Here is a 27,347-nt window from a genome sequence, read left to right on the forward strand (position 1 = left end):
AATAAAAAATAAATTAATAGAAAGAAAGAAAGAAAGAAAGAAAGAAAGAAAGAAAGAAAGAAAGAAAGAAAGAAAGAAAGAAAGAAAGAAAGAAAGAAAGAAAGAAAGAAAGAAAGATGTTCTTTCGGTGCCAGGTACTAAAAGTTTCGTTTATTTCAGATTATCCACAAAATATACTAAGCTGTTTTAACTCTGCATATGAAAAAATCGTGTCAGAAATAAATCTAAATTATTACATGAATTGGTTCAAAATTGGTTTTAAAAACCATTTTAATGACAAATTGCTAGTGCTATAATAGACCAAATTCCATTTACTAGCAATTTGTCATTAAAATGTTTTTTAAAACTCCTAATTTGAACCAATAATATATATATTTAAAGTCTCATCAGATCTTGGTTCATTACGAATCGGACATGTTCCAAAAGAGACGGTTCTCAGTTTAATGAGTCAACTAGTTCACTCGAAACCACTCAGTCATATAAGAATGAACCAAACAGTGTAGTGAACCGATTCATACAAATCAATGAAAAGATCCGATTTAATAGAACGATTCATCCACGAATCGGACATCGCTCATCTGCGCATGTCCAAAGCTCGTCCACCATAGCAGAGTGACTGGCAAGACTAGTTGCCAGAGAGTGTGATCGTGTTGCCAGGAAATTCGCTGAAATCAAATTTGTGGGGAAGTCAACTCATTCTTTATTTATTTGAATCAACCCAACTGCGCATCAAGTTTAGTTCTCATTTCGGTTCTAAAGGACTGTTCCCTTGTTCCACAGCTTTTGTTGAGAAGTTCGTGTTTATCGCGGCATTGTTTGTGGTCATTTGCCGGTTTATATTAACTTTCATCCAGTGTGAAAGTCGCGCGCTCTGTCTCTGTTTTTATTCCCACACGCGCGTCGCTCATCACGCGCACTTTGATACATCGTAACAATTTCTCGCTTTTCGCGAAAATGGCCGCAACTACGTTCGAAATGGACGGAAGTGTAATGGAAGGGGTGAGTATTCATTTTCGAGGCTTTTTGTTTAATATCTCCGATTAAAGTTTCAATATTTAATATGTTAAAATGGCATCGCAAGAACTAAATGTAGTTGCTGTCGTTAATTATTGAAAACATTTTTCTCGATGTTTCTCTTTAAAGGGGGGACAGATTTTGAGGGTGTCTGCGGCGCTGAGCTGCATCCAAGGGGCGTCAATCAAAATAAATAAAATCCGAGCGGGTAGAAGCACCCCGGGTTTGAGGTACGGACATTTTTTTGTTTTAGGCACATTATATATGTATTTCTATGTGGCGTTATGTACATTACAATAGTTGTTTTTTATATGTCTAACATGCTCACTATGCTCCCCCCCTTTCCTTTCAACAGTGAATCATGAAACAAAGCAAAGTTGGCTGTTGAAGTCCAGTTACTTAATTTACACTTAACTATTGAAGTCAACCATATAGATATGTGACTGTTTATGAAGTAAAGTTGTGTTATACCGTTGTTTATCCCACAAAAATGCTATTAAATACTTATAACATGAATTTTTAATGGGGCCCTTTGTTAGTTGGCACAGAAGCACATGGCTACTTTCCATGTAATTCTTCATGTTTTTCCTTTAAAAGGTCTGGTTTCTTATCAGAGCTCTTTAATAACCCATCTTTTTCTTTGTTGTGTAAATTATTTAGCTGTTTGTAAATATAAATAAAAAGATGCAGCTCCTATAAAAACTTATTAAACATCAATAAGTGGGGTCTAATTTTCTGGCGATAAATGGAGCATTTGTGATTCTTTTGGTCGAAATGAGTGGATTTTGAAATGCATGCACTTAGTTTTCTCTTCAATTGTTTTCCCTACACCCCCCTCCTCCTCCTCCTCCCTATTCAACGTCACCAGGCCTCAGCATCTGTCAGGTCTCGAACTGGTGAGAGACATGTGCAACGGCAATCTGGAGGGAGCCACAGTGGGATCATCTGAAATTGCGCTCACTCCTGGGAAAATTAAGGGTGGGAATCACATCGCAGACACTCAGACGGCCGGGTAAGGAGCGGTTTTAGTCTTTAACGGTACATTCATGACATTTTAAAATGCCTTATGTCCCCTCAACCTTGAAATTACACAAATTTGTGACACCATGATGAAGAATTTTTGGCCCTAAAGGCCGTTCAAATTAAGGATGATAACGAAAAATATATAGTTTTTTTAATTTATTCTAAATGTAAAAGAATAGCAAGAGTCTATTCCACAACTAGAACTATAATGGCACAGAGGAACTAAATAATTGGAATCACTTTCACAACGATTTTTTTCCAGCTGATACGACAAAAACATTGACAGCCAATCAGAATCCAGCTTTACAGAGCTCAAGCTTTTAAAGCAACAGACAACATAAACTTAGCACTTGCTTATAATAAACAGGACGATATCATGCATTGGTGTGGATGCTATTATAGTTATTCTTGGTGTGTTAAGTCTACTTTTGGTGTCTGTCGTGACTCGTGTAGAAGCGTGGGACTGCTGATGCAGGTATCGCTGCCGTGTGCCCTGTTTGCTCATGGTCCGTCCGAGCTCTGCCTGAAGGGAGGAACCAATGCTGAGATGGCACCTCAGATCGACTACACAATGAAGGTACGTGTAGATGTATATTTGCGCAATGGGCAGGACCAGACTGGACGTCCTTCTAATTCTGTTCACTTCATGGCAATGATGTTCTAATCTCTCCTAGGTCTTCAAACCAATCATGGAGAGATTCGGAGTTCAGTTTGACTGCGATTTAAGAATGAGGTATTTAAACGTGACTTTGGTTTAGTTTGATCTGATTGTAAACGTGCTAAGCTGAAATATAATCAAACAATTTTTCGTTGAAAACAGAGGTTACTATCCTAAGGGAGGTGGTGAGGTGGTGATCAAAGTGAATCCTGTGAAGGAACTGAGTCCCATCAACTTGACCGAAAGAGGAAACATCACCAAGATCTATGGAAGGGCCTTTGTTGCTGGAGTGCTGCCCTTCAAGGTATAAGACTGTTTTTCTTTTTCAGTTAGCTTAACTATTCAATTTATTATTTTCTTACGCTAATTGACAACATTTTTAAAAAGATGGCTTAACTACATAACATTGAAACCACAATGTTTATTTTTTTACTTCGATTTATATTTTTCTTACAAAAGCTCCTAAACCACAACATGCTTATTTTATATATTTATTTTTTACCCTACTGCAAATTTACATTTATTTTCTTGTGATTAGTGTTTTTTTTTTGTAAAACGCTCAACCACAACCTGATTTGCTTTGTCTTTTTTGTTGTTGTTGCTATGGATACTATTTTTTTTTAACAAAGAAACTTGCTATGGAAAAATTTACAACATTGTTTTTTTTTTTACTTTGCTAAACCTTTCTTTTTTTTTTAAACTAGAGTTGGAAAAAGATACTTAACCACAACATGCTTTTCTTTGTTGCTTTTTGTGTGTGTTTTTTCGCTACAAGTACTGTACGTTATTTAACAAAGTAACTAGCATTGGAAAATACCGGAAAAAAAATTCTCATTTCTTTTTTTTGTAACTAGTGTTTTTTTTCTCTGTAAATAGCTGTTACCCACAACATGCTTTTCTTTTTTTTCTTTTTTCCACTACATATACATTTACCAAAGTAACTAGCATTGGGGAAAAAACACAACATGGTTTATTTATTTGTATTTATTTATTTTTTCTATACTTTTTAAACTTGATTCATAACTACCATTGGGGGGGAAAAAGCTTCTTAGTCACAACGTTTTGCTTGTTGATTTTTACTTTCATAACTGGACTTTAAGAATGCTCGTTTTATTTACATATTGTCAAAAGAAATTATCTCGCTAATCTAGGATTAAGTCCTTGAAAAAAAGTATAAAAACCACAACATGCTTTGTTTTATGCCTTTTAATCAACATTGTTTGGAGAAAGTGACATTGGTGTTTATAAAACAATTAATTAATTTGCCAACTGCTCTTAAGTAACTAACTATAAACTTCGGTTGATTGTTCTTGATGTTCAGTTGGCGAAGGACATGTCCACGGCAGCGGTTCGCACTATCAGGAAAGAAATTAAGGACCTTTACATCAACATTCAATCTCTGCAAGAAAAGGACAAGGCCTGTGGAAACGGCAACGGGATCATGTGAGTACATCCAATCTCAAACCGTCCGCCGATTTTGGGGGTTTCGTTTTGACTAACGTCTGTATATTTTCTGTCTCCTGGCAGAATAATTGCAGAATCATCCACCGGCTGCATATTTGCAGGGTCAGCTCTTGGCAAAAAAGGTAAGGGTTGTCTGGCTGCCCAGTCCTGAAGAATTAGTTCAGTATTGTAGTTTTGGCACTAGAGGGCGATACGTCACAAAGAAAAGCTTGTTAATTTCTGCTTTCAGTTTTTAGCTTGAACAAGAAGACAATGTTCCAATATGTTCCCCTACCATTAATTGGATGATTCATTCTTTAACTTGATAATATTATTTGAAAATTGTATTGTTTTGTTCATATTCCCTCTATTTGTCCCCAGGCGTGTATGCTGACAAAGTTGGCATCGAGGCTGCTGAAATGTTGCTAAGGAACCTCAGACATAATGGTTGTGTGGATGAGTTCTTGCAAGACCAGGTCAGACACACAAACACTCGACTGTTTCAGAGCGACATGACAAATACGCGCTCGTCTGGAGACTAATTATGTGTATCTTTTTACAGCTTATTATTTTCATGGCCTTGGCGAACGGCACATCCAGAATGCGAACGGGCCCGGTCACTCTCCACACGCAAACGGCAATCCACGTCGCTGAGCTGCTCACGAACGTAAGTTCACACACCTCATAAGTGGCTTAATTATAAGGAGCTCAGTTATAGGAACTAGCCACCAGAGCAGGACCATTTTTATGGTTGCCTTCACACCGCCAGTAGCAACTCTGACGTGACGTAAGCCGGCTGACAGGAACGTCATGTAGGTGGAAGATTCAGCAACTAGAGGATGCTTATCGGATGAGAAGTGCCTGGACTTCGGCGTCGGTCCATCTATCGCTGTTTTCCATGTTCTTGGATGTTTTCACGGCTTTTTAAAAATGGGGGGTGCCAGTGTTTCATATGGCATGCGTTTGGCCAATCAACATACACTTACATCACTGGTAGTTCCTATTGTTCTGGGTTAGACCCTACTCTGAAGTAGGAGCTCATTTATTCCCCCCCCCCCCCAAAAAGGCGTTCCTAGAACTAAAATAGTTCCTAGTTCCTGTGGCGCGAACACGCCAAAAAGTAGGTACTTCTGCCAATAGTTTTAGGAACTTTCAGTGTGGAAACCTTTTGCTTAAGGCCCTGTTTACACCTGGTATTAAGACGTGTTTTTCACAAGTGCACGACACTAAATACTGGTGTAAACGGGGTCAAACATTTTGAGCTTGTCCACTTTCAGAGGTAGTTAACTCATTCGACAGGATTGCTTTCGGAGTGTAAACGCTCTTGTGGTCGAATGTGCCGCAAAACACCTCCCTCTCTCCGCCTACTGACCTAATGCGTAAACATTACGGGAAGTGCACTGGCCAGACGGGATTTAAACTGTCGGCTGAAGACCCAAGTTTGGTTTAAAGACGAAAAAAGCACAACGTTCTCTCGCCATTCCTGATTTCTAACAGTCACTCACAACAGCGTTTGGCTGGTCTTGTGGCTGTCAGAGCAGAAACTAAAGCTGCTTGCTCTGTGTTTTTGTGTTTTTCTGTTGTTCATATGTAAATCGCACAAGCTTATTTCGTCCATTAGAGTGAAAGATCTGAAAAAGCCCTTAGATTTACCCTCCCCTCAAAGAAATCAGGACAGAAGTGGTTGAAAGTGGACAAAAGAGACGGATTAAAACACCAGGTGTAAATGGGAATGCGTCTCCCTCGTCCACTTGTGATCCGATCAACTAAAACGCGTCTTAATACCAGGTGTAAACAGGGCCTAGAAAAACTAAGGGCCTACAATCAACTACAATTGTCTTTCTTTTACAGGCGAAATTTGTTATACGCAAAGCAGAGGATGAGCCAGGCAACACTGACACGTACATTATCGAGTGCCAGGGAGTGGGCACAACCAATCCTGGCTTGTAAACGCACGGATCCGTCGTCCTTGGCTTGTCCCCAGCTGAGATGAGGAGGACTTGTAGCAGAGACACACTACTACTGTAACCGGCTGGACGACGTAGAGATCACTTCATTATCTTTACGTTCTACTCGATTACAGATTAGCTTTTTTTGCGCTGACCACCAGGTCAGTACATATTTGTCCCTTACGACTGTCGTGTCCCCCTCTGAAACTTTTGTTGTTACTCAGGGTATTGCCTTACACTGTAATGAAATGTCACCTTCGGATAGTTTCGAACTCGCAATATTCGCCCCAATCCTGACAAATTTGCTTTCCGCACGCTAACACAAGCCTTAAAGTTTCATTAAACCCTTTCGATACCGCGGTCTGTTGTTAACGATAACTATAGCCTAACCAATTTGCATGGACGTAGTAAAATACATGTATGTCACTGGTAAATTTAGTGCACTGTGTGTACGTGGAGGAAAAGATTTCCATCCAAGTTTTTGGTTCCATGTAGCTGCTTTTTTTTTTTTTGTATTTGTTATTTAAGTCGCTGTGTTGGTAAGAAACACATTTCCGAAATTTCATTGCCATCTTATTCTATTTCCATTGAAGTTCTTTCATTTGAATTCTGAAAATGTTTCATTCTTGGTTTGTTATTTATAAGATGGAATTTCAGATTTTTTTTATGCATTCATTTTTGCTTTTTTTGGGCTACTTTAGGTGACCATGTTCTTTTGTTATTTGCATTAAATAACTTTTCTTTTTTTTTTCGAGGAGAAAAATACAATAAAATGAGTGATAGACATACAATATTCTATTTTGATTGTGTGGTTCTTTAAAAAAAATTGATCATTTACCAGTATTTAATCTATCAAGTGTGTTTGCTCTTTTAAAAGTGCACTGTTCTAATGTAATTCAGGCATTGGCTACCTTTTGCATTCATTTGTCTGTCTTAAAGAACACTTGGGCATTTAAAGCTGTTTTATATGGCTCACTCTCATATAAACCACTTGTCTAAAGTGAAAGTACTTGACGGCTTATAGTGGAAATCTTCACATTTAGCTCACCCTAGAGACAGCCTACAAGTGTTCGCTGTTACCGGTCCAACTGGAGTCTCTTCCCTCGGCTCCTTTGTGCTCCAGGCTGGAACAATTACTGCCGGCAGATGCCAGGACAATACAGAGAGCAGAAGAGAATAGGGGAAGCCATGTGATGATGCGTGAATATGCATAGAGCCCTTGGGTCTGGAAAGGGCACATCTACATTGTTAAAACGAGAAGCCTCCCTGCGGAGGGGCGGTGGGTGTGGCTTCTGAACTGCATTCAATGGGCCGTCAGTCTGATCATTGGCTGTCTGGTGCATCTGTTGCCGTGTCTGGAGGATCAAACAAATTAATGAATTTTAAAACTTTTTTTTTTTTTAACGAGTTCATTTTTAGATATGATTTAAATGTTCATTTTGAGATTTTGAGATTCATTTTAAAGTTTGGATGTTTTCATTGATAAAAAAAATAAGGTAAAATTGATACTAAAAATGCATGAAGCTACTGGCAAAAATCACTATGAGGAAATTCTTTGTCTATTTGTCTGAAAGATCAAACCAACTTATTTTAAAAAAGCATTAAAAGTTATATATTTAATTAATATATTTTTTATATATATATATAATTACATTCAATAATAAATATACAATGCTGGGTAGATTACTTCTACTAATCAGGCTTGTTTTTGATTGCTTTTAGATGACTTTTGACCTCATTCGATCATCTCTAGGATAATCTTGTACCATATTAATACAAAATACAAAGACAAAAAATATTTGCCATTGTTTATTGTCAACATATTACATTACGTCAGGGTTGGCAGACTTGGAGTTAATATAAATCTATTAAGTAATAAAGTCATAAAAATTTAAATGTAGGCTATACCTTTGGAGGAAAACCTTTTTAAAAAACATTTACAAAAAAATATGTTTACCTGCATGTCATGTAACCATTAACTGATATCACAGAACTGTGAACATAATTACATTTAATATTATTATTGACATCAATTTTCAATAATATATGAATAATTTATGTCACTTAAATTTTGGAATCTGATTACATAATCCATATATATGTGACTATGTAATCAGTAGTCGCGTTTCCACTGTTACGGCCAAAAGCGAGCATGCTAGTGCGTGCCAGTAGCCTGGTTCTACCAGACTCTCATACATTTCATTTGTATAGAGTCTGGCCTCTCTCCATTGACAAGCGTTAACTTCCTTGAAGCTCCTCTGTTGAAGTTTAAAACTATCTGCCCAAAGTCACTCTGGATCTGCCATAACGTTTGGACTTGTGACGTATGACGACTCAAACTAGCGCACAACCTCAACGTCATCGTTCTCAGCCTCTCCCTCTGTTCGCTGATTGGACCGGTAAAAAATTGACCGGAGAAAACCCAAGAATATACCACAATCCCAGACGTAGTATTGAAGGAAAATGAAAATCGGGCCTCATCGGGGCTTCCTCAAAAGGCCAGGGTTTTTTGCCAGACGAATACCTTGGTTCAAAACGGGCCAGCTCGGGCTTGAGGAGTGGTAACGAACAGAGGTGGAGTTTACCTGAGAGGATGATTCTGTCAGCGTTAATAATTTACCTCAAAACTCACTTTCATGTTTGAAAATGCCTTCTGTTTGTGATCCCATGTGGATTCTGATCACCGTATAACGCAGAAATAATTACACGATGCAAAAGACTATATGCATGCTACCATTGATAGTAAACATGGTAAATATGAAAGCTTGAAGAAATCCGACAAATCATAAAGGCTATCACAGTCATGTTTTTAATTATTTTATCTGTCAGTAGCCTACATCTCGTCTCTTTATTCCGGACTATCATAAAATAAAGCAACTTTTTAAAACTGTTTTGGAAGCTACTAACAAGAAATGCTGTATAAGAAAAAAAATATTCTGAGTAATCAAGCAAATTAATGCAAAAACATTTACTGTATAGCCTACATTTATTTATATATTATGTTTATATTAAAGGGCCCCTATTATAGATTTTTAAAATTACCTTTCATAGTTTGTAGCTCTAAGTGAATGAAAACATCCTGCAAAGTTTTAAATCTGAAAGTACACCGTACATAAAGTTATTGTCTTTCAAAAGTAAGAGTCGACTCTGAGTCAATGACGCCCACTTATTGCGCGCGCAGACACCAGGGAAAACTTGAAACACCTCAGACTCAGACACTGCAGCTGATTCCTGTGGATACTGGACAGCATCATGTCGAGAAGACGCTGTGCTCTACAGTGTGAAGGTAAAGACAGTTTTTTTTCACTGCCCAAGGGCGAGCATTCATCTTTACCATGATACCACAGCAGTATAATCGTAAACTTTTGCTGTGTTCCCTTTATTTTACTGTAGACTTCTTCTCAAATCTCGGAGTTCAATTCAGGATTCGCAAACCGCTTGCTCCTGAAAGATGGTGTTCAAAATACTTCGTTTTGAGTTTTATGTTGTGTAGGTCTCCTGCTAACTGGCTAACTCACATCATTACTGTCTAACTGAAATACTTCTGCTAATCCGCTGTGGACCACTATTACCTAAAACTGTGTCTATTCATGCAGATTGTACTTTGAGGAAAGATTAAGCATGGAGCAAGATTTGTTTTACCAACGTTTGTTACATCAGTCATTCACGCTAGAGCTCGGCTAATGTATAGATTGCATGCACTGTTACTGTTCACCGCAATATATTAGAAAATTACTCTGTAAATAAATTAGTACAAGTAAAATAATCTGTTTGTTGATGGACATGCACTTGTTAATGCTGATAGTGAGGAATTACAGTTACAACATCTCATAATGTACCTCAAATTAAATAGTGTATCACTGAGAAACGTCCTGCCAGAGTCGTCCTTGCGATGGAGGCTTGGGTTGAATAACTAGTTCTTCCAATGTTTCATCATCGGACTTGCGCTAGGATTGATATGGTAAAATCGACGTCATTGTTCGTTACTGTCTTTTAGCAGAGCCCGTCTACGGAGAGCCTGTTCACTCCCTATTAAGTCCTATTGTACCGAATTTTGGTTGTAGTTCCACCAGAGCTCCACTGGGGGCGATCACCCCCGAGTGCAAAATGAATGGGAGTCTATGGGGCTAGACGGCTAAATTTGTCCCTTTCAGCCGATTGCCGTTGAGAAATCTCAGATTTGTTTGTAGGTTTGGCAAGTTCAACATGGGTTATAGGTCGAAAATTGAATGAACGAGTACTTATGTCCTTTCGATTTCTTACAGGTTGAGTTGTTGTTGCCCATAACACGCTAGCATTCTGCTAATGAACGCTGATTGGTCAGTGAAGGACTGGTTACGACCAGAGATACCGCTTGATGGCATCATGGCATCCGAAGCGGGAACAGAATGTATTCTAGCAGAAACTCTTCTAGCACGTGTGTTTACCTCAGAATAAAGTGCAGAGCGCGAAAGCACCACAGTGACTGAAGGATTGCCGTAAAGCAGTATCTCTGGTCGTACGATGTGTATGACGTCATTGACATTTTGAAAGAAGTGACTCTAAAAAATCTAACACCCAGCAATGTGCAATTTCTTTGCATCTCCTTTCGAATACAACATTCAAATTACTAGACAAAAAATTATATCTTGAGAAAAGTGTATTTTGAGGGGTATAGCTCCATAGACCTCCATTCATTCTGCACTCGTCCTGTGAGCGCCCTCATATGGAATCAGAGTGGAACTGCAACCAGTCAGAAGCCGGAAGTGTAGCGAGAGTGAACCTTCTCCCCTTATTAGACATTCTCTGCTTTTAGTTTAGCTTTAGTTTAGGAAGCCTCAGGACAATGGACATGCAGAGCTGAAGTTGTTATGGCAATGGCCGTTTTTTTGTTTTGGATGGTAAACCAATCACAACAGACTGAGCTGTCTGGCCAATCAGAGCAGAGTAGCTCGTGGAAAGGAGGGCTTTAGAGGGATTGATTCATCTGACGAGTTGTTTTAGAATCATTGAAAATCTGGTGATGTGCAAATGTATATTATGAAGAAATTAAACCGTTTTTTGACCTTTGATACATGTAAAGCTCTTGTAGGAGACTCCAAAACAACATTAGGAAACTGTAAAATAGCATAATTGGGGCATTAAGTTTATCATTAGGATTTAGCTTAATTTTTATTATCCATTTTAAAACTGATTATTTATAAATATATTTATGTAAATATTTTTAGATTAAGTTTTATAATTATAATTCAGATTATTACAAAAAAGTTACTGACATAAGTCTGCCTGGGAAAGGTTATGTAATAATCAGACATAGGCTAATCTACAGCCCTGGCTTATGCATGTACATACATCTTGCTGTTGATAACGCTGTCAGAGCTGAGTGAACGAAGTAATGAGTTTTATGACTTTGTGGTTTGGTGCACAAAGATGACATCAGACAACTGACACTTTTAAACATGACCTTACTTTGACATGCAGCATAATGATTAATATAGGCATTTTAGCATTCAATTATTTTAAGGATTAGGCATTATACCTGTAACGTTCAATGGCGTAGAACTTGCATATCTTTTGAATTAAATGAATATGTTGGTTTTTAAAAACTGTATATACAGACTTTGCTGCATTAGATTAGATATGGTGACAGGACGGATAACACGAGCACGCTGTATTTGCCAAATCATGAAACTCCATGGTGATAAATCTAATACAAATATATATATTTTAATGAATATGACACAACATATGGAGTATCAATCTAGGCAGGCATACATGAAATTTGTTATAACTTATATATAGAATATGAATATCTTTTCATCAAAGATATTCAGGGCAAATATTCTGTTAAGTACACACACACACACACACACACACACACACACACACACACACACACACACACACACACACACACACACACACATATATTTTCATTCATTCTTTTTTCATTCTCTTTTTCAATCTAGTTTGGCCACTGGCCAAACAAAAAATATAGTTCTTTATTGGCATCTATGGTTTCCATGAAGAACCTTTAAATTCCACAAACGGTTCTTTATGGAAAAATATTCTTTAGATTATTAAAATGTTCTTCAAAAAAAAAAAGAGAAGTGAACTGTTTTCATAAAGGTTCTTTGGGGAACAAAAAAAAGGTTATTCTCTGGCATCATGGTGAAAACCACTTTTTGGATCCTTTTAAGGGTGTATACAGTAAGTTGCCTACTTGACCTTAATCACCTCTTGAAAACTGTGTCAAAGCTGACCTCAAAAACACAGTGAAATCACTCTTCATTTTCACTTAATGAAACCCAATACAATTTGCTTCTTGTCCACTAGCTTTTCCATGACCTCACAGCAGCATGTGAACCTGTACAAAACCACAACAATAGCCAGCATGCTCTAGAAAGCATAGATATATTATACATTATGTGACAACCTGCACGATATCCGCAGGAGGAAACGTCACATTAGTGCACTCCGTTCGGAAAAGTAACGTGAGGAACCTTGAAAGTCACACCTTGGCAGGACTGTAACGCGAGCGGCATGTGAGGAAACCTGAGCGGGCCGCGTGAACCGGATCCTCTCTGTTCCACTGGCACACTCTGTCCCAGTAGAGTAGACCACCGCACACTTTGTGCTCTGAACGGGCCAGGTCCGTTCCCGAGGGTCCCGTCAAACTCGGTTCTGCTAAACCTCAATGAAGGCATGTCAGACGTTGTATCCTGGAGACCCCAGGAAAATAGCGAATGGAGCCAGTCAGCCACAGCCGTGAACAAGGTCTGGATTTCCTTGGTTGCGGGTAAGATGGACTTTTGAAGCTAAACATTGTTTATGTACTGAAAAATGTATGAACGGAGCAAAATGTTGTTTCTTGGAGCTCAAACAATCCTTGTGTGAAAAATTGTTTTCAAGTTGTGACATGTGAGAGTGCATTGATTTCTTCAAGATAAAAGGGATAGTTCATCTAAAAATTAAAATTCTGTCATGTCCAAACCTGAATTAATTTTTCGAATAAATATCAATTAAAAAATTGGGATGTTGAGATTCATTATAAAGTTTGGATTTTATATTCATTAAAATAAATAGTTACAAATTATAAATGTACATACATTTATTTATGTCATTTTTTTATTACAATTATTATGTATTATCTATTAATTTCTATTAATTCATATATTTTTTTTTTTTTGGTTGCAACCAACACCACCTACCTTTCAGGCTCTACTAAAATGCTAATAGAATGTCAACAAAAAAGAAGCACAAATTAGTCCCTAAGCCAAGGGGCAACAAGTTCACTCTTGTTTACTCATTTGCAGATTATTAAAATCCTACACACAATGCACCAAAACATCCTGGTTTGCGTTGTTTGCTGCCTAAGCACATAAAACAACACCAAAAGATCAGTCTGAGCTGTCATGAACGGACCCATATTACTAATCTCCTTCATGACGTCCATCTGCTCAAACTGTACTACTATTTAGGACCCGCGGCGGTGACCACGGTGTGGCCAGTTTCTGATCTCTCCAGCTGTTGTTGTGGATGACCCGAATAAACAGTCTGCTGTGGGCCAATGATATTTGAGCTCAGTGTTACAGATTGTCTGGCTACTTGTGTGTTCACAGATGCTATCTGCAATAATGAAAAAAAATTCATATAGATCTCCAGAGTGTCAGAGACACAAAGCAGAGACGGATCATGAGCAAGTACAGGCTCAGTGAACAGAGTCTAGCCATCGAGACCGGCAGACACAGAAAGAGCTGGTTACCCCGAGAGCAAAGGGTGTGTGTTCACTGTACAGGAGAGATCGAGACAGAGACGCACTTCCTCCTTCACTGTCACAAATACAGTTCATGTAGAGACCTCTATTAAACAAATTCACTAACTTAATAAAGAACTTTACAGCCATGACTGAAGTAGAACAGATAAAGATCATATTAGGAGAGGGACAGACAGCAGCACTGGCTGCCAGATGTGTGTGTGTGTGTGTGTGTGTGTGTGTGTGTGTGTGTGTGTCAGCCTGAGAGACAGCAGGTGAATGTGTGTGTAATGTGTGTATTGTGTCTGACCTCAGTGTGTTTCCCTATACTGTCCACCACGGTGACACTCGGTAATGTGTGTGTTAAAACTCTGGTATCAAATGTTCACACATGTTCTAATTCGTTAATCTGTTCATTTCAATTTAAGTTATGTTATAATATTTTATTATTTTGATGTCTTTATTGTTAATATGAATTCCAAGCTTTGGCAATATTGTATTACAGGCATGCCAATAAAGCAATTTTGAATTGAATCAGACAGATAGATAGATGGATAGATGGATGGATAGATAGATAGATAGATAGATAGATAGATAGATAGATAGATAGATAGATAGATAGATAGATAGATAGATAGATAGATAGATAGATAGATAGATATTGAATCACAACGTAAATTCTCTCACAAACGATCCCTGGACACATTATCACCAGAGAATGTCTAATAAGGGTTATCACTTTATCAATGTAAATTTCCGGAATCTGTGGAAAAGGGGCTTGAGACTAAAACAACTTCTTGTCCTCTGATTGGTCGAGTGAGAGTTAACCCAGGCAACAGCCTTCCGTGCAGCTGATTGGACAGCGCCGCACCACGTGACGTCTCTTTAAGATCTTTCTTGACTGTCCGCGACCATGGCAAGGGAAAGATTTCCACCTAATGACCAGGGCAGAGTAACCATGCAAAGACTCGCGACTCGTATCTGCCCAGTTTGAAGCGAAAACGGATATATAATACGACGAATGCTGGTTTGTCGGCTCACGCGAGAGAAAAAAGACTCCGTTGCTGATCATTCACGTACTTTTACGCGGGACTCGCGATGCCGAAATGACGCACCTTGAGTTGTTTTAACAGTTGCAGATTTTTTTCTTCACATTTTACGCGTGGTAGAATGCCACAAGATTCAAGTGCCTTATTTACACATTTCATTTGGGTTTTTTTGTTCTTGAGTCACTCGGAATATTTGCGCCATCATCAGTTAAGAGTGAAGTTGCAGCGGTGAGAGGAAACGGATTTTAAACCAGCATTTACGTTAGTTTGTTTTCCTTTTAGAAGTAGCTGCGCCTCACTCGCGCTCCGTCGATGACTCTAGACAACTTAAAACACTCCGCGATACTCACAACCTTATTTAAAATGGCTGACGATTATGATTTAATAGGTGCTTCGGAGTTTATTAAAGGTAGGTATAAGTTTCAGAGGATTTTCTGAATAACTTTGATTCATTGCGTTGCCAGATAGATAGCCTAGGTGTGTGTGTGTGTGTAAACAATTAGGCTATCTGACACCAACTTTGTCTGTGTTGTTGTAGATATGTCTTATTAACGTAACTTGGCAGAAGTGCAGCGTTTTATTCATGTATTTGTTTGTTTTCCAATTATTTATTTTATATAATGTTTGCGTGAAAAATGCTTTATTAAAACATTTATTTTTTAATATTTAATTAAATTATAAATTGATATAGGTAATGCATCAACCCTGTTACCATGAACACAATTTCCAACTATTTTAACTTTTACTAAAATTAAATTAAAACCTTTATTATGACAGCATCTCTGAAGACAAGCATATTTTTTAATAGTGGACATTCTTAAATAGTCAATCCTGTTAACTTGATTTTGTAAAGGCTGATTATCGAAAATATTTGTTTTGTAATATTATACTCTATTACTAATAAACGCTTTGTAGTGTCCTCAAGCCAGACTTGAAATGGCAAAAAATTGTCAACACTGTTATTCTGATATATACTTGTATTTAATTTTTCAATTGGCACAATGCAGTTTACACCTAAATTTATGTTTAAATTCATTCTTTATCTGATTGAACATGTAAAATCACTCACTTCATTTAATGACCCATGTGGATTCATAGATAAGTGGATTAGATTTGTGGAGAAACTTATTTTTGTCAAATCTGGTGAGAAAAACCCTTCATTTATGGAACACACTTAAGTTTCCTCTTACCATATTAAATAAAGTTCAAGTAATGTGACAATTTACATCTCAGTGTATTTAAAGCTACAGTCCATATGGATAAGTCCATTGTTTAACATGATTAAGCCCAAGCCAATAATCCGATGATAAAACCTTATCTCTGAAGAGTATTAATAGTTGTTTTATAACTGTACTAGCTTGTTTAATTGACCATGTGTATTTTTTTCCCGTCTTTCTTTCAGATCGACTCTATTTTGCAACCTTAAGGAGTAAGCCGAAAAGCACTGCAAATACCCATTACTTTAGCACGGATGAGGAGTTTGTGTACGAAAAGTGAGTTTTCCCTCCCTCAGTCATCTTTCAAAGCCAAAACCCCCAGCAGGCGAGAAATGGTTCCAAAGTCTGTTACATAACTCTTTAATCAAATGCATCCTTTAGTAAAAGTTGCATTTTTATCTCCAGCGTTCTATAATGGACCTGTCAATCTTTAATTTAGAATTTCCGGATGTGGGGGGATTAGTGAAAAATGGAACTGATGTTCTTCACATCATTTGGACAGAAAACTGTTTTTGAGACCGGCTTCTAAAGATAAAATATGGTCTGTTTTGTGGGCCCATCTTATTATAATTGCAAAATATAATGTCCAAATACAAAAAAGTACAATTTGTATTTTATTCAAATACAAATAAAAATGATTTGTATTTGAAATACAAGAATGATTTCCCCATATCCATAGTACATTCCTAAAGAGACAACAACTTTTTGTTTATTTATGTCAGTTTAACACCTGCAGTGGCTTGTTTCTTTGTGTTTGGGCCCCAAATGGAGTACAGTCAGAGGCCCCGGGGCCCCATTAGCCTGAGCCATAGTTAGCTTCTCAAATAAATGTATTAAATAAGTTATTTTCTTCATTAAACAATGAAGTTTCATGATATTGTTCTTTTTTTTATAGCTTTTATGCCGATTTTGGACCCCTCAACCTTGCAATGCTGTACAGATACTGCTGTAAACTCAGCAAAAAGCTCAAGGTGAGTCAAACACCTGCTTGATTTATTATGTTCCTCCTCAAGAATGTGCAGTGTGTAGCTATAACAATTTTGAAAAAAGCTGAGGAATTTGCACTCCCTTCGGTGGATATTTTGGGCTGTCCGATGTGCTGACGTTTCCTTTGTTTGTAATCTGGGATGGGAATTTAAACTTAATGATACAGCATTGAACTTCAGCTACAGTTAGAAAACATTCCATTCAGCCCTCACTTTATCAGGTCATCAGCTCGTTTTATGCCATGTCTGTAAGGCAAAACCGCGTGTGCTCATTTTAAATAAAAGCGACTTTGATCAGAGACTCAATAGGATATATCACATGCGTCTTAAGCCATGTGCCTCCTGTTTTTTTTAGTCTTTGACTCACCTGTCCTGGCATTTTAATGTGGACTGAGAGTGTTACAACACACATTTATTTCCACTTGTCCCTCCTCTTTTAAAAAAAAAACAGAGAGCAAAAAATAAAGATTACAACTAGCTTACAATGTAAATGACTGATAATTTGTAAATGATAAAATACTGTTTAAAAAGTAAAGACCTAAACAACAACAAGACCTACAGAAAGTGATATAAAATAATCACTAACCTTTTCTGTGTAGAGTTATATCTAATTTTACAACTTTGCCATGACAAACGCGATGGCAATGACTGTAAATTTACAATGACTGTAAAAACTATTTAAACTGTTTTACAGCTCAAAAAATACACAGGTTTTAACAGAACAATTAATAGAAGTGCTTTGATAAAATCAAAAGCTTCACATTTCTGCTTTTAAATGCTCAGAAAATTGGCCAAAAGTTAAGTTTCCATTTTTCCACTTCCATTTTTGCTTTTTTTAAAGAAAAGAGGGACAAGTTGGAAATTAATTTTTGTCGTAATTAACATTGTTGGTTGCACTTGACTTGTACTGAACTCGAACTATTCCTTTAATCCACAATTATACTATATAAAACCAGTCATTGAGCAAGTCGATAAGTCGAATTAAATTAATGTCAGATGGACATTAGCACGTTGCATTACACCAAGAAACTGCTTAGTAATTTCTCTCAACCTCTTCAAGTCTTTCAGTTAAGTCTTTATCCAGTGGTTTAGTAAGTAGTCATTTAGTTGTCGCTTTTATCTAAATGCTGTGTAGCCAAGGGTTAACTTAAGTGCCTTGCACAGTGGTTGATCTTGTTCACTTTGGGGATTAAACCAATTACACTTTTAAACTTGTCCACTAGGCCAAATTTTCACTATTCAAGTCCAACTTGTTCTTGCAATTGCCATGGAACTTAACAGGATATCGGCAATGTATCGATCTCTGTGCTCACGGTCTGCTGAGAAAGTGAGTTTCTTGTTATGTAACCCTTCTTGATCTTTAAGGCCTGATCCTCGTTTCTATCAGATCCAAACAAATGTTGAGATTAGACGTGACCTTTTTCCTATATCCAGACTTCAGCAGCAGCCACTGGCATTGGCCTTGCCATATGGTTCATGCGTGTCCTAAGGCTTTATGGAGGAGGATTAGATGTTCGAGTACTGCTCTGCATGCATCAGTTGTGATGGGGAGGGGCATGGGATCCATCCCAATTCGTCAGATCCCAAATTTTCCATTCGATGGCAAATATAGACACTTTTTAAAGGGTAATGTTAGGTTGGGGGCAGGTAGCAGTAGGTACTTGCCTTGGGATTTTACTAGTTGCTTTCCAAAACCTAGTGAGCTGCCTTGCTTGCTACTACCTACATAGGCAGCTACCTTCTAAAGCCCAATTTATACTTCTGTGTCGAGCTCACGCCGTAGCTACGTCGTAGGCTGTGTAGTGCACGTACCCTTTGGCGTACCCTGACGTGCACCTCTCCAAATATGTAACAACGCTTCAATTCTACGCGGATGCAAGCGCTGTGATTGGTCTGCTTGAACCGCTTCCTCGGGTTTCACATGCTCCCTCTGGATGTGTAATTGCGCGTCAACGCAGACAACGACGCAGAAATATAAATGAAAACCAACGTGTATTCTACAGCGTAGAGGCTTCGGCGTATGTCTGACGCAGAAGTATAAATCAGCCTTAAGGTAGCATCTTAACTGGAATGAAACCCCATAGTGACTGATTTGGAACACTTCATAGGCGGAACCTCAATGTGCCTAACAGCACATTATATGCTAACAGCACAATTTTCTAGCAATATTCTGTGTTTTAAATTAGAATATTTGTCAACATTCGAATTCAATAAGTGCTTTTATTATTAACATTTCTTTTGTTCGCCGTATTAGTTTTTTTTACTTTCCGAAATGCATTCTGTTATTACCTTCTTCACTAAGAATATTTGTGGTTCTACCATACCTTGTATATTTTGTCTAATGTGTCTTTAGTAGTCCATTCCAACCACCTGCCTTTTGGAAAGTAGGCTTCCTTTGTCTAGATGTGCAGTCTAGTTAGGAAGCTTGGTTGGTTTTTTGAACATGGATACAATATTCTTCTCTTTTAGTAGAGTTTAGAAATGTAGTGGTTGAGTTTCATCAGCTTACAGGAGCATAAAACGGTTAACTCGACACAACGCCAACTTTAGTTTCCAATTAACCTATATTGAGAGGTCAGCAAAGAGGACGAAGCCCCAAAGCACACAAGAAGTTTATAGTGTCCATGTATAGATTCATTCTGCTGACATGTCCATTGTTCACTTTAAGCATCTGTCTAAGCTAAAGGAAGGTGTTTGAATAATCAACCATTTTATCTTTGTCTTTGTTCTGTGTTTCTGAAGCTGGCAAGGTGTAGTTCTCTCATGTGTTCATGTTGTGGAATGTTAAAGGTAAAGTCCCGTGGTAAAGGCATGATGTGTTTTCTTCCTAACCACTTTCACTACGTCCACACCCATCCAACCACATGTGAATGTCCCCGCCTGTTTCTAATTTACAATTTGTATCCTTAGAGATTACACTTTTTGTTCTAATGTCACTGGTTTTGGGCCTCCATGATAGGTTGTAGGCTGCAGGAACCACATAGCAAAGAAGGGAAGCTTGGGTAGTATCTGTTCTAGTAATATCTGGTTCTCATAAGATCAGCTTTTTAGCATTGCTGAGCAGAGCTTGTGCAATCTCAAGTTGGTGTTTTTGAAGCACAAACATGATTAAAAAAAAACAACGCTGTCAATCTTGAGAGATTCTGAGTTGTTTAATTTTGACAGCGATTTGTTCCCCTCACTAGCATAACCACCTCCTGCATGTGGATGTTGCTAGAAAATTTACTTGCTGGGTGATTGTTAACCTTGTTTTGCCTGGAAAGTAAAAAGGGTTCAACTCTGTGAGAACAGATGATCTGTTTGAGAATGGCTAGAGAAAGGAAACAGATCTTCAAACTAGTTTCAACCCTGTTACTATGACTCTAAAAAGATTATCTCTGTATTTTCACTTTCCAAACTAGTTTGCATTCAATATTGTTTTGCTTATTGATTTGCCTCGGAAAGATGAAAGGGTTCAGCCCTGTTACTATGACTCTGTGAGAAAAGATGACCTCTAGATCTTCACTTGACTTTCAGTGTTGTCTTGCTTATTGATTCAACATGGAAAGATAAAAGGCTTCAGCCCTGTTACTATGACTCTGAAAAAAGAAGACTTCTATCTTCACTTTCCAAACTAGTTTGCATTTAATATTGTTTTGCTTATTGATTTACCTTGGAAAAGATGAAATAGTTCAACCCTGTTACTATGACTCTGTGAGAAAAGATGACCTCTAGATCTTCACTTGACTTTCAGTGTTGTCTTGCATATTGATAAAACTTTTAAAAATAAAAGGGTTCAACCCTGTTACTATGAATTTCTGATTATTTATGCTAAAAAATGAATGGGCAAATTTTTAAAGAGGTTCTCCTGTTAAAAAGGTTGAGCACTCGGCTTATAGAGCTTTGGAAAATTCCTTTTCTTAGTTTTGCCTTCGGTGTATATCTCTTTTTCTTTGGGGGTGGATTGTAGGTGGACAAGTTTGAATCCTCATTTGTTGTGCCGGCAGTTTGATTTCACTGTTATTCCACCCCAGACAAAGTTTTACTCTGCAGCATGTGGAATGACACAGGAACAGATGCTTTGAGGGCTTTTCAGTTCAGCTCAGATCTAGCACAGATTATTCTAAAGATTTTGGTGTGTGCCTGTACATGAGTTGCCTTTTAGCAGCTACACGCTGCCTCTTGCGTGCACATTTTGGCTCACCTGCAGCACCTCCCTGTGCGTTACTGCAGCAGCTGGGGCAGATGCGGCAACATCTGTCTCCAAATTCCCTCATGTTAAAGACACTCAATTGAGTTATCCAGAATACACCTCAAGCTAGTTTAAGCAGGAAAAATGTGTTTTTAAGTGTGTGGAATTTGTTGGTACTGAGATATTCGCTAATGAGATTCTCACAACCTGTTTCTCAAACATCTAACCAGTCATTTTAACTGTAAATGGGTTTGAAGTGACTTTTACATTAACCAAGATTTACATTTTTAATTAAGACAAACCAACAAGTTTAACGCTTGATGCACTTCTCTTTTTCCGTCATGTTAACATAACAAAAAACAAGAAGTTTGATGCAGTGATTAATGATAATTTAGTTTTTTTATAATAGATTTTTAAAGAAGGCTTTATTTAATTTATATTTGAGTTTCTTTCTAAATACTATTTGAATGAAAACCATGTTTCATTTTGGTTTTCATTCAAAAAGCATTGCTGCAGGTTTTGTTTTTTGTTTAAATTGCAGTTTTGTTTTCCTTAAAAATGCCATTTAGCGATTAATGCCGTTTTGTGCTAAAATGCTTTAAACGAAAACTTTAATGATTGATGTAAATGTTGTTTTTATACATGTAAACTTACTGGAAAGTTTAACAACTGTTGATCTTTTTATTTATCTTATACAATTTGTAATTCATTTTCATAAATTTGTCTGTAATTAAAACTACATTGAACAGTTGATGTAATGCAAGCTATCTAAAATAAATTGCATATTTGAAATGTTTTCTTGTACTTTGCTTGAAGTGTAATGGATTTGTTTTTTGTTTCCAGTCGTTTACACTGACCAGAAAGAGGATTGTTCACTACACCAGCTTTGACCAGCGCAAAAGGGCTAATGCTGCTGTGCTCATCGGTGCTTATGCTGTGAGTATCCCATCTCTTTCTGTCCTTCTGTCTTCCTCTGGCGTTAATTACTTTCGCCTGTCTCGAGGATTCATGCCCAGGACGGAATCTGTCATGACCCTGCAAATTAGCCGCTCAGCCGTTTCCATCAAAATCAACAATCCTCCCACATCAAAGCATCGACAGCAAATTCGTATGTAGTATGAAGTCTTCTCGGATGTTTGCCAGCGTCCTCATTCCAGCCTCCCCCTCAGAGAGAGCGACAGACTGCTGACTGACTGGTACATCCCCCGCGTTGTGGCAGCACAATAACTACGTCCTTGACTTGCTCGCATGCCAGTTTGTCCTGTTCAAATGCATTCATTCATCTATCCCACCAAGTACACAGTGGCCATTGTGAAACGCCATGACTGAACGAGCGATGCCAGCCGATTGCGCCATTGGGCATCGCCACTTTTCCTGTTCCTGGCGCACTCATGGAATGACTTCGGTCCGGGCAGATTTATTGCATAGATGGGACCGTTAGCTTTGTAAAAGGCACATGTGCCAGCTATAATGTGGGTCAGTGCCATTCTGATAATGTAAATGACTCCACAGTTTCTAAACTCTCTAAAGGGTCATGGCACCATGTTTTTTGCATATATTTTAATCCTCTTTTTAAGAGCATGCACTTACTCGAGTATATTCAGTTTATTTGTGCTGATTTGTACTGACAAAGCAGCTATTGTCTCACAATGACATAAGCCCTGGGAGATAAGAACGCTTCTTTCCTCATGAATATTGATGAGTCCTAAATGGCAACACGGAAAGGAAGTGTTATGAGAGATGCTTCTCTAGTTTCCTTCAAAAGAAGCCACTGTTAACTTGTTCCTACTAGATCTGTAATTTGAAATATTAGGGAACTGAAAAGGTTGATGGTGTTATACAATATCAGCATCCTTTTCTTCTGATTCTGGGCTATCCAAAGAGGGGGAGATCCGATGATCCCTTGCTTTCCATTGGACGAGGGCCATGACGAGTTATAATCTGGCTTTTTGTATAATCTGATTTTGGACTGTTGTGATGCAATGGCTGCATGCCACCATAACTCCTGTGTTGGATGTTATATTTTAGATATTATTTTCACTTATATTTTTGGTTTCCTATCTGCAGAGACTATATAGCTACATTCATACTGCTGTTAAATATGTCCCAAATGTGATTTTTATTTTTTATTTATTTGAGATAAATTAAACGTATATTATTGACACTGTTTAATCATTAAGATTGTGAATGTTAATTCAAAAACACATTGATAGTTTCTTCTCCTTTCTTTGCAAACCTGGTCTTTGCAATTCTAATTATCTTGCAAATTTCTGCAAAGTTGGTGTACTTCCTCAAAATCTGTCTACTAGGAATGGTCACATTTACCCTTTCAGTGTAAATTTAGCCTGAACCCTGATCCTGGTCTTAATTTAGTTGTCTTAAATGGAAACTCATTTTAGCTACCTTCATAAAACCCAACCTCTGGAGACAGCCGTCAAATCATGCAGATTCTCTCCTGTAATGTGCTCAAGATGGATGTTTTAGATGATTCTCTCATATACTACTGTGATCATCTCCAAACTGCACAAAACCGTTGTTTCTTCTCAGCGTTGGCTTGCCTATCACTCTTTGCGTGCATGGACGTGCTGTCAGTGTAAATTGTCTTTCTACTTTCAGTGAACATTCTGTAAGTAGGTTTTTATTGATCCAGGCTTGTGTGGGATGTGCGTTTCTGGCAAGTGCAGATGTTTGCTGCTGATCTGCCCTACAGTAGATGACCCAGTTTTATCATATGAAGGAGATTATTGGTTGAACAGCTGGGGCCAAGATCTTCTATCGTTTCTCTGGGTCACATGGGACAGTAGGGCGTAACACAAACAAACAAGTGCTGACCCTTCTCATGGGACTGAACTTAATCTGCCGAACTGTTTAGCTAATTGTTTGCTGGTGCATATTTCATGAGCTTGTTCAGAAATGATAAAGCTCTGGCCTCCTGTTGAACAAATACAGCCTTCACAAACAGTCACTTGAACTCTCTCCTAGTTTGTCTTTTATGTTGTCAAGTACTGAAGAGCTTAAGACTAGTTCATGCAAAAAATGAAATTTATGTTGTTCCAAACCTGTGTGACTGACTGACTTTTGTGGAACAAAATGAAGATATTTTGAAGAGTGTGCAGGTTGCTCTATTCCATACAATCACAATGAATGAGGAGGACTAAGGCTGCCAAGCTTCATAAGATGCAAAAGTGCCAAAAAAGTATCATAAGTGGTCCATTCTATATATATTAATATATAATAATTATAAATTATTATATTATACATTTTTAATATATTTTTTCGGAATAAAAGTTGCGTTTTTCATTTCCCGCACGCCCGGGAGTGTTTCAGTTTCGTTTAGGTTTGTTTCATTTGGTAAATCTCTTTTTTATATGCGTTTCATTCTTGTTCTATTCTGAATTTTGTTCAATTTAAAGGTAACTATAAGGTGAGGGTAACTATAAACTATTTTTTAACTATTTATGTATTTATGAATGTAATAGTAATGTGATTTGGACACACACTGCAACTTATCTATTTATATAATTATTTTAAAATCTCAACAGTCCAAATTATACATATTTTCTGGAAAATATGGTAGTTATTTACAGAAAATCACATTTGCAAGTAGCCATGTCAGATTTGTCAAAAAATCATTATTTTGAGTCAAATATTTTGAATTAATCAATTGGTGCAGTTTATAAAGTTAGTCTGAATAATTTTACTAATGCAATAGAAAATATTCAATAAATATTTCATATTTTAATTATTGTTTGCATGTTTGAAGTGCGAAAATTAGTTTCCATTTATTGTATTTGCATAGAAAAGAGCAATTAGCACAACCTTCAACATCTCTTCATTTCCAAAATAACTTCATACAAGTTAAGAATGACGTGCGAGTAAATGACGCAAATTTTTTTTTAGGCTGAACTATCCCCTTTTCTGTATTTTATGCATGTTGGACAGAGTTGCGGTTCACATGCGTTTCTTTTTCTTGTTGGCACTTCCCTACTGCATTCTGACACCAAGCCACAGAAATGTTTAAGGAGTGAGCAGAGATCTTATTATAGAGCTTGTTCTCTCTGTGATGTCAAGAGGGATTGGCATGGATGAAGGGAATAGATGACCGCTAAAACTCGTCACTTCAGCAAGTCTGTGTTTGTGACTGCCGCACTGTGCCGTGACAAGTCGTCCCAACTTGAGAAGGGCCCCATTGTGCTGAGCCACAGCATCTCATCTGTGTGACACATTCTGCCTAAACATCATTTTCCTGAAAGCACATTTGTGTATTTGATAGAGGAACATGTACAGACATGGATAGAAAAAACGAATGAGTTTGCAGTTGGGAAGTAGTGATGTCTGATTTACTTGTGCTTTTCATTTAATTTAAATATTTTCAACTAATATTTAGATTTTATTTCAACGAATTTTATTAGTTTTAGTTAACGCTGGTGGTAACGCAAGTCTATAAAATGAATACCAAGCATTACCATTTAGATGCTTTTCTAGTGCACTAATGTCATTTCCTGTTCCTGTTTCCTTTCTCAGGTGATTTACCTGAAGAAAACACCAGAGGAAGCCTACAGAGCCCTGATTTCAGGCTCCAATGCCTCATATCTTCCCTTCAGGTAAGACCGCCTCATATCCACTTCATCTTCAGCATGGGAATTGACTTGGCTATTTGTAGCTCTCCTTAAAAAACAAAAAAGCCAGTTGTTTCCAAAACAAAGCTGTATATTATAAACAAAGCTGTAATGTATATTGCCTCATTTCTCCCACTTTCCTCTCCCTCTCTTATCGCACATTGCGTTATAATCTGATTTTGCATGAAATATTGTCTCTTGTAGCTCAGTGTTTTTAATGCGATAAACTTCTTTGCCCAGATAAATAAACAGGGAAAGTGGAAAAACAGCATGACCATTTTTTTGCAAGCCATGAAGCCGACATCTATGTGATGCTCATAATTGCAGAAGGGTTAGATTTATCGTGCTCCTATCGGTTGACATGTCTGTCTTTTAGTTTGGGATTACGGAGTCCAGCCGTGTCAGCGCACTCATGTAATCCCTTCTCTTGAGCTGAATTCTGGACTCAGTTCAAAACTGTTGCAAAGGACAGGACGTTAAAACCTTTGAGCTGTTCACCATACATAAGGCTGAGTGCCTTTAAGTATGAGGAAACCCTTCTGTGGCAGGTTCTAGACTGGTAATCTGCTATGTCTGACTTATGAATGGGTCAAAGGGAAGATTCTGTTATGAATGGGGTCTTCTTGTTGAGTAATGGTGTTGGCATTTCAAACAACAATTACACAACAGTAACCTTCCAATAAAAAAAGTCTCCACACTTAGTGTGAGTCTTTTTTCCCTGACACACTATACGAAAGCCGTTAGTTGTGGATTTGTGCCTGTGAGACTGTAGTTCTGTTATTTTACCACCCAGCTGCCCTGTTAAGGCCCGGGACACACCAAGGCGACTAGCGGCGATGAAAGCTGACTGTGTTGTCGGCTTTCCATGGGTGCGTCTCGGACAAAAAGCTGCCTCTTGAACACACCAAAAGGACTTAAGTCGAGTGTGCGTTCTGCGCCTGCGTGTAAGTAAATATCTGTATATCAGCAGATATCAATATTCTAAAAAAAGAAACTGAAACTAGGACTGCAGATATACAAATCGTAGGGGTGTAACGGTACATGTATTCGTACCGGACCGTTTCGGTACAGGTCTTTCGGTACGGTTCACATGTGCACCGAATGCAATCTGTCACGTAAATTAGACTAGTTTTGTGTGCGGAACATGCGTCAATTCCGAGTTTCCAAACGAACATATTAAGTGTCGGAAGTCTCCGCGTTGCACTGATTAAATCTGATTAATCGTTTGTGTGATTCAAATACATGTAAAATATTACCATAACATATGTCTTCCTGTGTTTGGAAATTTGTTTATGTTGCTGTGACAACGAAACGCGTGCATGCGCTCTGTGTTAAGAGCGCTTGTTGCTCCATGCGCGCTGACGTGCTCATCTGTTGACATTTCCAAATCCCTTTCAGTTGCTTAATAAAAGCGGCCTTTCCACACAAACAAACGTACATGTGTCATTAGTATGAGAAAAAAAAATGGGATTTTAACTCTCGG

General features: G+C 37.9%; 2 protein-coding genes across 9 annotated transcripts in view; both read left to right on the plus strand.

Moving 5' to 3' along the window:
* Positions 1-554: 554 nt before the first annotated feature.
* rtca (RNA 3'-terminal phosphate cyclase) lies at positions 555-6,878 on the plus strand. The gene is made up of 11 exons (XM_079592442.1): positions 555-999; positions 1,144-1,244; positions 1,883-2,026; positions 2,491-2,614; positions 2,712-2,770; positions 2,858-2,999; positions 4,017-4,138; positions 4,223-4,281; positions 4,520-4,614; positions 4,701-4,805; positions 5,990-6,878. Exons 1-11 carry the CDS (start codon positions 955-957, stop codon positions 6,086-6,088), a joined length of 1,095 nt encoding a protein of 364 aa, XP_079448568.1. The 5' UTR covers positions 555-954; the 3' UTR covers positions 6,089-6,878.
* A 5,807-nt stretch (positions 6,879-12,685) lies between these two features.
* cdc14ab (cell division cycle 14Ab) overlaps positions 12,686-27,347 on the plus strand; it is a 45,434-nt gene continuing 30,772 nt past the window's right edge. For 3 of the 8 annotated variants that reach the window (XR_013795494.1, XM_079593878.1, XM_079593881.1), the window contains exons 1-6: positions 14,695-15,280; positions 16,274-16,364; positions 16,984-17,059; positions 19,817-19,864; positions 22,089-22,181; positions 25,770-25,849. Coding sequence is in view for 5 of the 8 variants with exons in the window: in XM_079593878.1 (XP_079450004.1) it covers positions 15,184-15,280; positions 16,274-16,364; positions 16,984-17,059; positions 19,817-19,864; positions 22,089-22,181; positions 25,770-25,849 (485 nt within the window). In the remaining 3 variants the exon portion in view is untranslated. Of the gene's footprint in view, positions 12,866-14,674; positions 15,281-16,273; positions 16,365-16,983; positions 17,060-19,816; positions 19,865-22,088; positions 22,182-25,769; positions 25,850-27,347 lie in introns of those variants that run through there. The other 5 variants (XR_013795493.1, XM_079593880.1, XM_079593882.1 and 2 more) reach the window with 3 other exon arrangements.

The sequence above is a fragment of the Phoxinus phoxinus genome (assembly GCF_949152265.1).
Source record: "Phoxinus phoxinus genome assembly, chromosome: 20".
In the NCBI taxonomy this organism is placed as follows: domain Eukaryota; kingdom Metazoa; phylum Chordata; class Actinopteri; order Cypriniformes; family Leuciscidae; genus Phoxinus; species Phoxinus phoxinus.

Coding starts and splice junctions, on each gene's coding strand:
- rtca (XM_079592442.1), top strand. CDS start 955: ATGGCCGCAACTACGTTCGAAATGGACGGAAGTGTAATGGAAGGG. Junction 1,000..1,143: donor ACGGAAGTGTAATGGAAGGG/GTGAGTATTCAT, acceptor TTCTCTTTAAAG/GGGGGACAGATTTTGAGGGT. Junction 4,282..4,519: donor GTCAGCTCTTGGCAAAAAAG/GTAAGGGTTGTC, acceptor ATTTGTCCCCAG/GCGTGTATGCTGACAAAGTT.